The sequence below is a fragment of the Aethina tumida genome, chromosome 1 (assembly GCF_024364675.1).
Source record: "Aethina tumida isolate Nest 87 chromosome 1, icAetTumi1.1, whole genome shotgun sequence".
NCBI lineage: Eukaryota > Metazoa > Arthropoda > Insecta > Coleoptera > Nitidulidae > Aethina > Aethina tumida.
Window position 1 is genome coordinate 4705875 of NC_065435.1, and position 13293 is coordinate 4719167.

The 13293-nt window shown below is 22.5% G+C and overlaps 1 protein-coding gene across 1 annotated transcript in view; it reads left to right on the forward strand.

The window, feature by feature from the left end:
- Window positions 1-2158: 2158 nt before the first annotated feature.
- Window positions 2159-13293, forward strand: part of LOC109600798 (uncharacterized) — a 37414-nt gene continuing 26279 nt past the window's right edge. The window contains exon 1 of the mRNA XM_020016976.2: window positions 2159-2509. Coding sequence (XP_019872535.2) covers window positions 2464-2509 — 46 coding nt within the window. The 5' untranslated portion in view covers window positions 2159-2463. The remainder of the gene's footprint in view (window positions 2510-13293) is intronic.

The window sequence follows — 13293 nt, forward strand, 5'->3', positions numbered from 1 at the left end:
GCATTCCTGTGAGCCTAATTTTCAGGTAGTTTCACAAAATGAGAAACTATGAGAATATATTCTTTACGATTTACTGAAATTTAAACACGCATAACTCATTTATATTTGAAAATTTAGCCTTTTTATAATGCTGTACCTTAATATTCTTAATTCGGTGTAACAATACTTTTGATGCTTATAAAGTTGTGTTGGATACGATCATAAATCGAACATGTATTTACTTCTTGATAAATGAGCTCCAGAAAATCAAGATTAACAGCAAATTCTAATAAACTTCTTCAATCTGTTCTGAACCATAATAAATTTAATGAAATTATCAATTAAATAAGCATTTGAAGGTATAAAATACATGAGAAACTTTTCAGTATATTTCTTCAGGTAGTTAGTATAATTTTAAAATGAAATCATGAGTAAAATAAATTTTTATTATGTTTATTAAAGAACTTAGTCAAATTTGTAATTAGAGACGAATAAAAGCTTGAAAGCTTTTAAACGGAACATTATAATTTCTTATATTCTTTTGTATAGAAAATGTATAAATTAAGTATCTATGATATTATTTATTATTTTTATTTATCAAGTAATTTTTTAATTAAGCTATTATCTAATATCTTAACATTTTTAATTTGATCTAGTAATGAAGTATCTTTAGTATCTTATTTATGTATTTATTACTAGATAAATAACTTTCAGAAAATCAAGATTAATGGTAAGTATAAGTAAATTATCAATTAATTAAGCATTTATAGATGTAAACAACATGAATCACATTTCAGTATTTTTCTTCAGGTATCTGTAAAAAGCAATTCACATATTTTAATCACAATTTGTTATTATATTCAAATAAAAGCTTTAAAGCTCGTAAAATGATTAATTTTAATAAAAAATAGATTTTAAAATAAATACTACATAAATATGCGACAATACAATATAAAATAATGTGGTCTAACTTGTAGAACTAATTTTTAATAGTTGTCCATGTATTAAAATTTTAATATTGTGATAAAAGTTAGTCCAAGTGGAGTATATAAATATAATATATATATATATATATATATATATATGAAGCAGTAATAATAATAAATAATTATTATTATAATCGAATAAAAGCTTGAAAGCTCTTAAATGAAACATTATAATTTCTTGTACAAAAGTACAACGTATAATTTTTATTTAAATATGACAAGTAATTCTTTAATTAAGATATTATCTACTGCGTTAATATTTTTAATTTGATTTAGTAATCAAGTATCTTTAGTATCTTATTTATGTATTTATTACTAGATAAAGAACTTTCAGGAAATCAAGATTAATGGCTAATTCAGTTATAATTTCATTAATTTGTTCTCAATTAAAAATAGATGTAACTAAATTATCAATTAATTAAGCATTTGAAGCACATGAATTACTTTTCAGTATTTTTCAACAGGTATCTCTAAAAAGCAACTCACGATTAGAACATATTTTAATGTTTTTTTAAGAAGTTTACACAATTTATTATTATATTCAATTAAAATTAAAACAAATATTACATAAATATGCGACAATATATATAAAATAATGTGGCCTAACTTGTAGAACGAGTTTTTAATAGTTGTCCATGTATTAAAACTTTAATATTGTGATAAAAGTTAGTCCATGTGGAGTATATAAATATAAGTTTATGAAGCTGTATTTTTTCAGCAACTAACACGTTAACTGTCTTGCCATAAACTGTTTAATAAGTTTTAAACTTGGCGGTTAGTTATTAGTTTAATATTGTGCAAAGTCAAACTTTTGTGCCGCTTAAAAGGCCTAATTAAAAAGCAATAAACCAAGTAACCCTGGGCAAGAAAGCGATTAGCCACCGAACGCGAAAGCATGTCCAGGTCCCGTCCCGGTCCCCATTTTGACCACCACACCACGGCCGGCCAGGTGGGAAGAAGAGAGTCGAAGAAATGAAAAGAAAAGAAACGAAAATAGTAAAAAAAAAAAAACTAGCGAAAGGTGGGAGCAAAAGAAGGAAAGTAGGAAACGTCCCGCCGCGGATATTCCAACATCGTCATTTCAGCGGAACGGGTCCGACGCAAAACGTTGGAGGCGCAAAAGGCCCTAAACCGGAGAGTCAGTTTAGCCTGGAACTCAGCTTCAAACGGATCCCGGGCCCCACACACTTGACTGGCGTCTCGTAGCGAAAGGCACGCCCACCCCGCGGACACCGGCACACAATACGGCCGTTTACGCGTACCGCACACGCAGTGCTCGTTCGGGAATAAACCCGCCAAAAGCCGTTTTATTCGACTGTTCCGGCTCGCCGTCGGAGGATCGCCGCGGATCCGGCTACCGGTTACGCGCTCCCGCAATTTTTGTCCATCGCATAAATACGAAACGGGTTCGCGCCTCTTTTTAATCTGACGCTCGACCGTTTTTAAACAATTTCTAGTGGTTTTGGTGCTGTGGCCGGATACGGACGGTGCTGTTGAAATGTTCGGGTACCAGTTCTTTCATCTGTTCAGCGTCTTGTTGCTTTGTAAGTGCGGACTTTTTTTCCTTTTGTTGTTTTGTTTTTAATTAATTATCAATCGATGCGACTCGTCGCCACTCGTACTGTCTTCCACACCATTTCCAATTAACCAAACAATCGTTTTGATTTTGTGGAGATTAAATCGTCGTCGGTGCGGTGCGTTTGCATAGTACAAGCGCAAGTTTATAGTAACAGAATTTTTTTAATTTGCATTATAACTTGCGAATTTTAATTGCGGGAATGTGGGTTACGGCACTTGAATGTGACTTGTTTAACACCAAACACTGCTGAAACTACAAAATTACTCTTTTATAATTTTTTTTATAGACAGTATTGCAGACAAACTAATTTCGTAATTTTACTTGAACGGTAAAAGCACAATTTCTAACAAAATGTTGCGATATCTATATTTTTAATATAAATTATCAAATATTACAAATTAACTAAATTAAAAATATAAAAATTAAAATATTTTAGTCATTTATTATTTTAAAAATATGTTATTAAGATAATAACAGTTATTTAATGAAATTAATAAATGATTGGCACCAATTTTTAATAAGATGTTATGTAATATTAATTTATGAAAAGAAAATTTTACAAACAAATAATAAAATTCCATCTATTTTTATATTTAAATATAACAAATAATTTTTTTATTAATAAATTTAATAATACAAATTATAAATTCTAATAACAAAAATTTATTGTTTTTTGATTTAAACGACAACTTTCAGAATTCTACTGATGAACAATAAAATTGTAACTATATGTCATATTTAAATAAAATAATCAGAATTATAAGCTAATTAAGAGATTTGTTAATAAAAATTATAAATTATTGGCACCAATTTTTAGTAAGATATTCTGTAATGTTAATTTATATGAAATTTTACAAACAATTAATAAGATTCAAACTATTTTTTATATTTAAATATAACAAATAAATTTTTTATACGAACATATTTAATAATTAGAATATGAATTCTAATAAATTTAATGTTTTAATGAAATTAATAAATGATTGGCACCAATTTTTAATAAGATGTTATGTAATGTTAATTTATGAAAACAAAATTTTACAAACAAATAATAAAATTCCATCTATTTTTTTATTTAAATATAACAAATAATTTTTTTATTAATAAATTTAATAATACAAATTATATATTCTAATAACAAATATTTATTGTTTTTTGATTTAAACGACAACTTTCAGAATTCTACTGATGAACAATAAAATTGTAACTATATGTCATATTTAAATAAAATAATCAAAATTATAAGCTAATTAAGAGATTTGTTAATAAAAATTATAAATTATTGGCACCAATTTTTAGTAAGATATTCTGTAATGTTAATTTATATGAAATTTTAGAAACAATTAATAAGATTCAAACTATTTTTTATATTTAAATATAACAAATAAATTTTTTATACGAACTTATTTAATAATTAGAATATGAATTCTAATAAATTTAATGTTTTAATGAAATTAATAAATGATTGGCACCAATTTTTAATAAGATGTTATGTAATGTTAATTTATGAAAACAAAATTTTACAAACAAATAATAAAATTCCATCTATTTTTATATTTAAATATAACAAATAATTTTTTTATTAATAAATTTAATAATACAAATTATATATTCTAATAACAAATATTTATTGTTTTTTGATTTAAACGACAACTTTCAGAATTCTACTGATGAACAATAAAATTGTAACTATATGTCATATTTAAATAAAATAATCAAAATTATAAGCTAATTAAGAGATTTGTTAATAAAAATTATAAATTATTGGGACCAATTTTTAGTAAGATATTCTGTAATGTTAATTTATATGAAATTTTAGAAACAATTAATAAGATTCAAACTATTTTTTATATTTAAATATAACAAATAAATTTTTTATACGAACTTATTTAATAATTAGAATATGAATTCTAATAAATTTAATGTTTTAATGAAATTAATAAATGATTGGCACCAATTTTTAATAAGATGTTATGTAATGTTAATTTATGAATACAAAATTTTACAAACAAATAATAAAATTCCATCTATTTTTATATTTAAATATAACAAATAATTTTTTTATTAATAAATTTAATAATACAAATTATAAATTCTAATAACAAATATTTATTGTTTTCTGATTTAAACGACAACTTTCAGAATTCTACTGATGAGCAATAAAATTGTACTATATAACAAATAATTTTTTTATTAATAAATTTAATAATACAAATTATATATTCTAATAACAAATATTTATTGTTTTTTGATTTAAACGACAACTTTCAGAATTCTACTGATGAACAATAAAATTGTAACTATATGTCATATTTAAATAAAATAATCAGAATTATAAGCTAATTAAGAGGTTTGTTAATAAAAATTATAAATTATTGGCACCAATTTTTAGTAAGATATTCTGTAATGTTAATTTATATGAAATTTTACAAACAATTAAGAAGAATCAAACTATTTTTTATATTTGAATATAACAAATAAATTTTTTATACGAACTTATTTAATAATTAGAATATGAATTCCAATAAATTTAATGTTTTGTGATATAATTTACGTCATCTTTACTAATTTTACTGATGAACAATAAAATTGTAACTATTTGTCATATTTAAATATGACATTTCAAATAATTATATTTAAATAGTTACAATTTTATTGTTGATTGATTATTAAATCACAATATTTTATTAAGCTATTTAACAGATATTTTAATAAAAATTATAAATGATCGACATAAATTTCTACTAATATATTGTGTAATATTTATTTATGAACAAAATTTTACAAACAAATAATAAAATTCCAATTATTTTTTATAAATATAGCAAATAAAATTTTTCATCATGAATATATCTAATAATAAAAACTATAAATTCTAGTAATATAATTTACGACAACTTACAGCATTTTAATAATGAATGACAAAATTGTAACTATTTTACATATTTAAATATAATAATCAAAAGCTAATTAACATTTTAGCAAAAGATATTCTGCAATAGTAGTTTATGACAACTTACAAAATCTTACAAACAAAATAATAACTATAAAAATTATTTTTTATATTTAAATATAGCAAATCAAATTTTTAATCCAATTAATTAATACATTCAATAATAAAAATTATAAATTGAAATAGCAAAAACAACAAATAAAATTCTAACTATTTTTTATATTTAATTTAATGAAATTTTTAAGCCAACTAATTAATATATTTAATAACAAAAATTATAAATTCTAATAACAAAAATTTAATGTTTTGTGATATAATTTACGACAACTTACAGAACTTACTAATGAACAATAAAGTTGTAACCATATTTAAGTATAATAATCAGATTATTTTATTAAGCTAATTAACGCTGTTTTTAATAATTATTATAAATTATTGGCACAAATTTTTAGTAAGATATACTGTAATATTTATTTATGAGAACTTAAATTTAACAAACAATTAATAATTAAGATACGAACTATTTTTTGTATTTAAATATAACAAATAAGTTTTTTATTCGAACTTATTAGTACATTTAATAATATAAATTATAAATTCTAATAACAAAAATGTATTGTCTTGTGATTTAATTTGCGACAACTTACAGAATTTTACTGATGAACAATAAAATTGTAACTATTTGTCATATTTAAATAAAATTCAGAAATCAGAATTTTTTATTAAGCTAATTAACAGATTTTTTAATATAAATTATAAATTATTGACACAAATTTTAGTAAGAAATCCTGTAATGTTAATTTATGGGAAGCTACAAAATTTACTAAACATATAATAAAATTCAAACTATTTTTATATTCAAATGTAATTTTTAATCCAACTAATTATTACATTTAAAAAACTAAAAGTTCTTATAATAAAAATTTAATGTTTTGTGATATAATTTACAACTTACAGAATTTTAATAATGAACAACGAAATTGTAACTATTTTTCAATTTAAATATAATAATCACAATATTTTATTAAGCTAAATAACAGATATTTTAACAAAAATTATAAATGATGGTACAAATTTCAAGTAAGATATTCTGTAATGGTAATTTATGACAACTTTCAAAATCTTACAAACAAAATAATACAATTCTACTTAAATATAGCAAATAAAATTTTTAATCCAACGAATGAATACATTGAACAATAAAAATTATAAATTCTAATAACAAAAAATTAATATTTTGTTATATAATTTACGACAACTTACAAAATTTTAACAATGAATAATAAAATTATATGTCTATTTGTCGTATTTAACAAAAAAAATTATAAATTCTAGTACAAAAACTTAATGTTTTGTAATACAATTTACGACTACTTACAGAATTTTAATAATGAACAATAAAATTGTAACTATTTTTCATATTTAAATATAATAAACACAATATTTTATTAAACTAATTTGCAATTTTTGTAATAAAAATTATAAATGATTGGCACCAATTTCTAGTAAGATATTCTGTAATGTTAATTTATGAGAACAAAAACCAAAAAATTTGACTACTACAAACTATTTTTTATATTTAAATATAGCAAATTTTTTATCCAACTAATTAAATACATTTACTAATAGAAATTATAAATTCTAATAAAAAAAATTTAATGTTTAGTAATAATTTAAGACAACTTACAGAATTTTACTAATGAAGAATAAAATTTTATTTATTTTACTAAGCTAATCAACAGGTTTTTTAATCCAAATTATAAATATAAACAAATCGCACAAATTTATTGTTCGTTTTTATTAATAGATGATATCAACAAAATTTTACACAAAAAAATTGAAACTAATTTTATTTTCAAATGTAACAAATAACTAATAATAAAATTATAACTACGTATTATATTTAAATTTAGCAAATATAATTTAAAAATCAAAATAATTAATGCATATAATGACGATTATATATAATATATAATAATTTTCTATTTCGGATATTATCAGTTTATCACCTACACTAATTGCTATTAATTAATTTAGTAAATGATTTATTTAATTGGCGCCAGATTTTACAGATGTAGTTAATATAAATCTAATCTGACTTGTTACTAATTAACACGAATTAAAAACTATCGTGTTTGCGCAGAATGCAAATTTGTATAAACAAATTGTGTTGACATGTTTCAATTTCAAAAAGCTTCCTTCAATAATCGCATTTGTTGACAAAAATAAAGATTAATTACATTTCCCAAACCGAAAATATTCAAATTAAGTAAAGTGCGTCTGGCAAGTAGAAGCGCAAGTTAACATATTATAAAATAAAATAAAATTTGCAGGCTGCAACTTGCGAACTTCATTAAAATTTATACAATAGGAATAATATTCCGGAACGTTAAAGTTTATTACGTGGGGTATGTATATGTAGAGTAGTTGCGCCTTTTACAGGCGGCGAAATTATGCGCTGGAATGAATAATTTTCATTTAATTTGCTTTATTAGTCCTCATTAACCTGGGCCGAGCCCGGCGTTCTTGTTGCTGGTATTCTCCTCTTTTTTTTTTTTTCGAATTTCGGGCCACACGCAGACCGACGAAAAAAATCGGTTTTCGGGGGTGGCGGCGGCTGCGGTCAAAAATTAAATGCCAAAAAAAAATTCGACCGACAAAAACCGATTCCGGGACGAAAACCGGCCGCGTATTACTCCGGCGAATCGAAACAAAAACGCCAAAAACCGCATGGTTAGATAATGAACCCAATTTAATTATTTCCAGAGTGTATAACGGTGCAAAAAAAGTGTTTGGAAAAAGCGACCGGAAAATGGTGCATGTGGTGTGAAGTAAATAATAAAGGCTATCGTATAGCACATAGCATAATTAAAATATTACCAATGCAAATAGATATTGTCATTGGCGCAGGTGAATGGTTTGGCTTTTGTTTTGATTTGTTGATTCATATAATAACAAAATACAATATATGTATGTATAATTCGTAGTTGATTTAATGATTTAATGAATATTTTAGTTTATAATTTGATTAAATAAATTGATCATGTACTTTTTGAATACTAAAATCAGTGCCATTCTAATTCTAAAATAAATATGTAATAATTATAAATACACACATTATTATAAATAGATCATGTGACTTTGAATCAATTATTTAATTCAAATTTATATTAGCTAATATTTTACAATTATTGACCACTTATATCATATGTATTTTTTATTAATACACCTAAATAATTTTATGATAGTATTTGAAATCTAAAATAAGACTAAAACTTAAGTGTTCATAGCTCATTTTTATTAAATGTTGAGTGAAGCAAAATGCATTTTTATATCTCCATCTCTGAAATATTAAATATCTCTAAATTTACCACAAATGTAAGTTCATGATTTATTTTTATATTTTGTAATGTTAGTTTATGATACAAAATTTTACAAATAATCAAATCCCAACTATTTTTTATATTTAAATATAACAAATCAAATTATTAATCCAACCAATGAATACATTTAATAACAAAAATTATAAATTCTAGTACAAAAACTTAATGTTTTGTAAAATAAATTACGGCTTCTTACATAATTTTTAAATATAATGAACACAATATTTTATTGAGTTAATTAACAGATATTTTAATAAAAATTATAAATGATCAGCATTTCTGGTAAGATATTCTGTAATATTAATTTATGAAAACTTTACAAACAAATAATAAAATTCCAACTATTTTTTATATTTAAGTATAGCAAATAATATTTTCTTGATGTAACAATATAGGTAATAATAAAAATTATTACGACAACTTACTATATATTTTTCATATAAGAATTAAAATATTTTATTAAGCTACTTAATACATTTTTAAATATAAATTGTAAATAAATCACAAAAATTTATAGTAATTTTTTTGTTTTTTTTTAATGTTTAATATACTAAATACGAAATTTAACAGAAAAAAAAACAATAAAATTTACAGTATTTTTTATTTTTGAATATATTGCTTTGTCGATTCATATAACTAAATACAATGTATTTGTAATTCGTAGTTGATTTAATGAATATTTTAGTTTTTTATTAAAATAATTTGATTAAACAAAATCAGCATATATTTTTTTACTAATAAAAACACTATATAACAGTATAATTCATTTAGATGTATCAATAATAATCATTACATTATTGTACATATGTATATACATATACATGTGTATATTTATATATATAATAATTAAAAAATATACAAATTATTATATATAGATAATATGATACTGAATAAATTATTAAATTATATAGATATTATTTTACAATGATGGTTCATTGATATGTATTTTATGTTGTCTCTTTTAATACACCTAAATAATTTTGTGATAATATTTGAAATCTAAAATAAGACTAAAAGAAATACTGTCCAATGTGTTTTAGCTCATTTTTATTAAACGTTGACTGAAAGAAACTGCATTTTTATATCTCTGCACTGAAATATTAAATATTTCGAAATTTACTAGAAATGTCCTTGTTGTATCTTAGTTAGAGACACATATCAGATACAAGATAAGTGGCTCATGATTTATTTTGATAAATGTTTGTATATTAACATACTAAACGTTCAAATATTCATTTATATGGGTAAATATTTGAATATTTAAATATAATTGTATACTTGCTTACCTTAAATTATTTTTTAGCTTTATTTTACATAAAAATGCATTTAAGTTTTCAAATATTCATTGTAGAATAACGAATAAACTACCTTTATAAAATATGAATTATGAATATTGGAATTTAATGTTCAATTCCATTACAAGTATATTGTAATAATTAAATATAAATGAATATTTATTAATAAATTAATAGAATATTTAAATAAATATTGAAATATTTTTTCTTATAGTAAAATATTCCATAATACATAAAATATTTCAATATTTATTCAAAAAATTCAAGATTATAGTATATATAATAATACATTATTTATAATAATTTATTGTAGGAATATATTTATAATATATTCGAGTATAAGTGTAAGTTTAGTTAGTTACAAATAAATAACCTTTATAAAATACGAATTACAAATATTCGAATTGAATTCTGAATTCTATTACAAGTATATTTTATCGGTTTTTGTAATGTACAGTTTGTTAAACGGAAATCGGCAAATTTTATTATTTAATACTAAACGAAATTTTTGCAAATAAAATATTCATGGTAACAAATCAACTGTGCTTTTAAATATACGCACCGCATTATTTATTTAAAATATTAAACAAATTTAAAATGCTGTTTAATTTATTTTGCTAAATTGACGCATTTGCCAAAAATCCCCTATTATTTTATTGGTAATTAATTGTTATGTTCTGTTAAAATAAAAAATAATAATATTAATATGCGAACACAAAAATAGTATTCGTAATAAAATATAATAAATGTAAAAAGTCGTTTATATCAGTAAGTTTTCATTTGAATTCGTCGGATTTATATTTGACTTTCGCAGTGTGCTTTATAATAATATTTGTTTGTTAAAAGTTGTGGATTTCAGGGAATTTAAATCAGATATTTTTCTTTACAGAACGTTTGCTTATATTTGTCCATGTTATTGTTATTTTCAACATAAATGCATTTCTATAGAAAATTGAACTGTAAAGACATACTTGTATTGAATGAATATTAAAGGAAAATAATAGTAGGATAATTTATATAAATATTCAAGAGGCTAATAAAGCTTTATGAACCGTATGATTAAACTTATTTTAATTTAAAAGCATCTTTCTTTAAAATATCTATTTATAACTTTCTGCCATATGAAGGAATATTTCAATATTTAAATAATTCGTATATTTAATCAATTTAATACTTTTAAAAATAAGTAATAATTTAAGGAAAACATATTCATATATGTAACTAAGGACAATAAGTATATATTCTATATATAATATATGTAACTATTTTAAAATCATTTATATGAATATTCAAATATTCTCTATATTAGCAAAAATTTGGGTATTTTATTTAGAATTGAATATTTTATAATGGCAAATAATATTTCAATATTCATATAATTTATATATGTAACTGATTTAAAATATTTAAATATTTCAATATTCATCCATATAACTGAATATTCGTATATTTGGTGTATTCATATATGTAATTAAGTGACAATACATTTGCATAAATATATTTATATATTTGATATTTAACGAATATTTGGTTATTCTATATAGTACTGAATATTATAGATTAGGAAGAAATATTTCAATCTTTAAATAATCAAATAATTAATGTAATTAAACGAAAATAACGATGTTATATATAATTTATAATTCCAATTTTTATACACGTCATTTATTCGTATATTCTACAGTTTGAATATTTTAATACTTCAATGCAATTTTAAGTAAAATAATAATATAAACCGCGATTTATATATTCCCGAATATTATATATAATAAACATTTCAAAATTGTAATTGAATACTTGATATTTGAATACTTATGGTAAGCATATTGAATTGTAATATACTTTAATATTCATTCATAGTACGAATATTCGATTAATCTATGTGTTACAGAATATTCAAATACAGAAGTATCTATTCCAGTATAAATATTGCAATAAATGTTTAACTATTCGAATATATGAATATTTATTTGATTTTTGAATTTTATACTTTATTAATTAATTAAAAGTATTAAAAAAGTTTTAAGTAAAATCAGTATTTTATTAAAGAAAAGTATACTCAAATATTGTATTTAAAAATCCCAATGAGTCGTGTATGTAAATAAACAAATGAATGTAGATTCGACTACCTTTATTTTAAAAATAAGCTCCAGTAATAGAGCCAAGTACATTTTCCAGCGTAGAAAATTATACCTACTTTTAATAAAGTGAATACGGGAAAAAATATGTTTAGGTAATGGAACCAATTTAACCATTGTTGAAACGTACAACGCCAGAAAGAGTATTTACAATTACCAGTCGAAAAAAGTGCACTCGGCGTGAAGCAAATAATTAACGTAAAAGCTGCACGAATTTAAATGCTACAAAATTCAAAACGGAAGGTTTGGTCCGATCAATCCGTTTAACCCCGTCTACCAATTAGTTTCACCTATTTTAATCATGTTTCACCTACACACAAGAATTATTAATCGACTGACTGACAGCATTGAAAAAACATATATATATATATGCAATATTACGATTGTCGGAAATTGTTCGTGGAATTGACGGTGCATCCATCAAGCCCTGATTGTATTTATTTGATAACTGAGGTAATGAAAGATGCGATGCCGATGGCACAGATGTTCAGGAAGGGAATTCCAATCGTTCCAATTTTCAAATTATTGTGCTTGAGAAAAATAATGGAAAGTAAAATCCTCCGTTTCATCACGCATCCATCTATCACACAATACCTTACCTGGCAAACAACAAGAGAAATTACAGCGTTATTTGACTCGGCATCCATTATTCATAATAAACATTCTTTATTATCCTAAATTTTTTTCGGCCGTCTTACGTATTTTATCAAATTTTAATATAAACTGCATGTACAGCGGCGAGGTGGTAAAAGTTCACCTGATAACTTTTGAATGGAGCAAGATATCGACCTCAAATAACAGTCTTGTAAAATGTTGCCAATTTAACTAAATTTGCTTTAAAGTTGAGGTGAGCCAAATTGACAAGTACTGTAACTACCTTTTACATGGAAAATGATCTTGTGACACTTATTGGTGTGATATTAGTACAAATATCTCTTATTATGGGTTCCAACATGATAATTATGTCTTCTACATCAGTT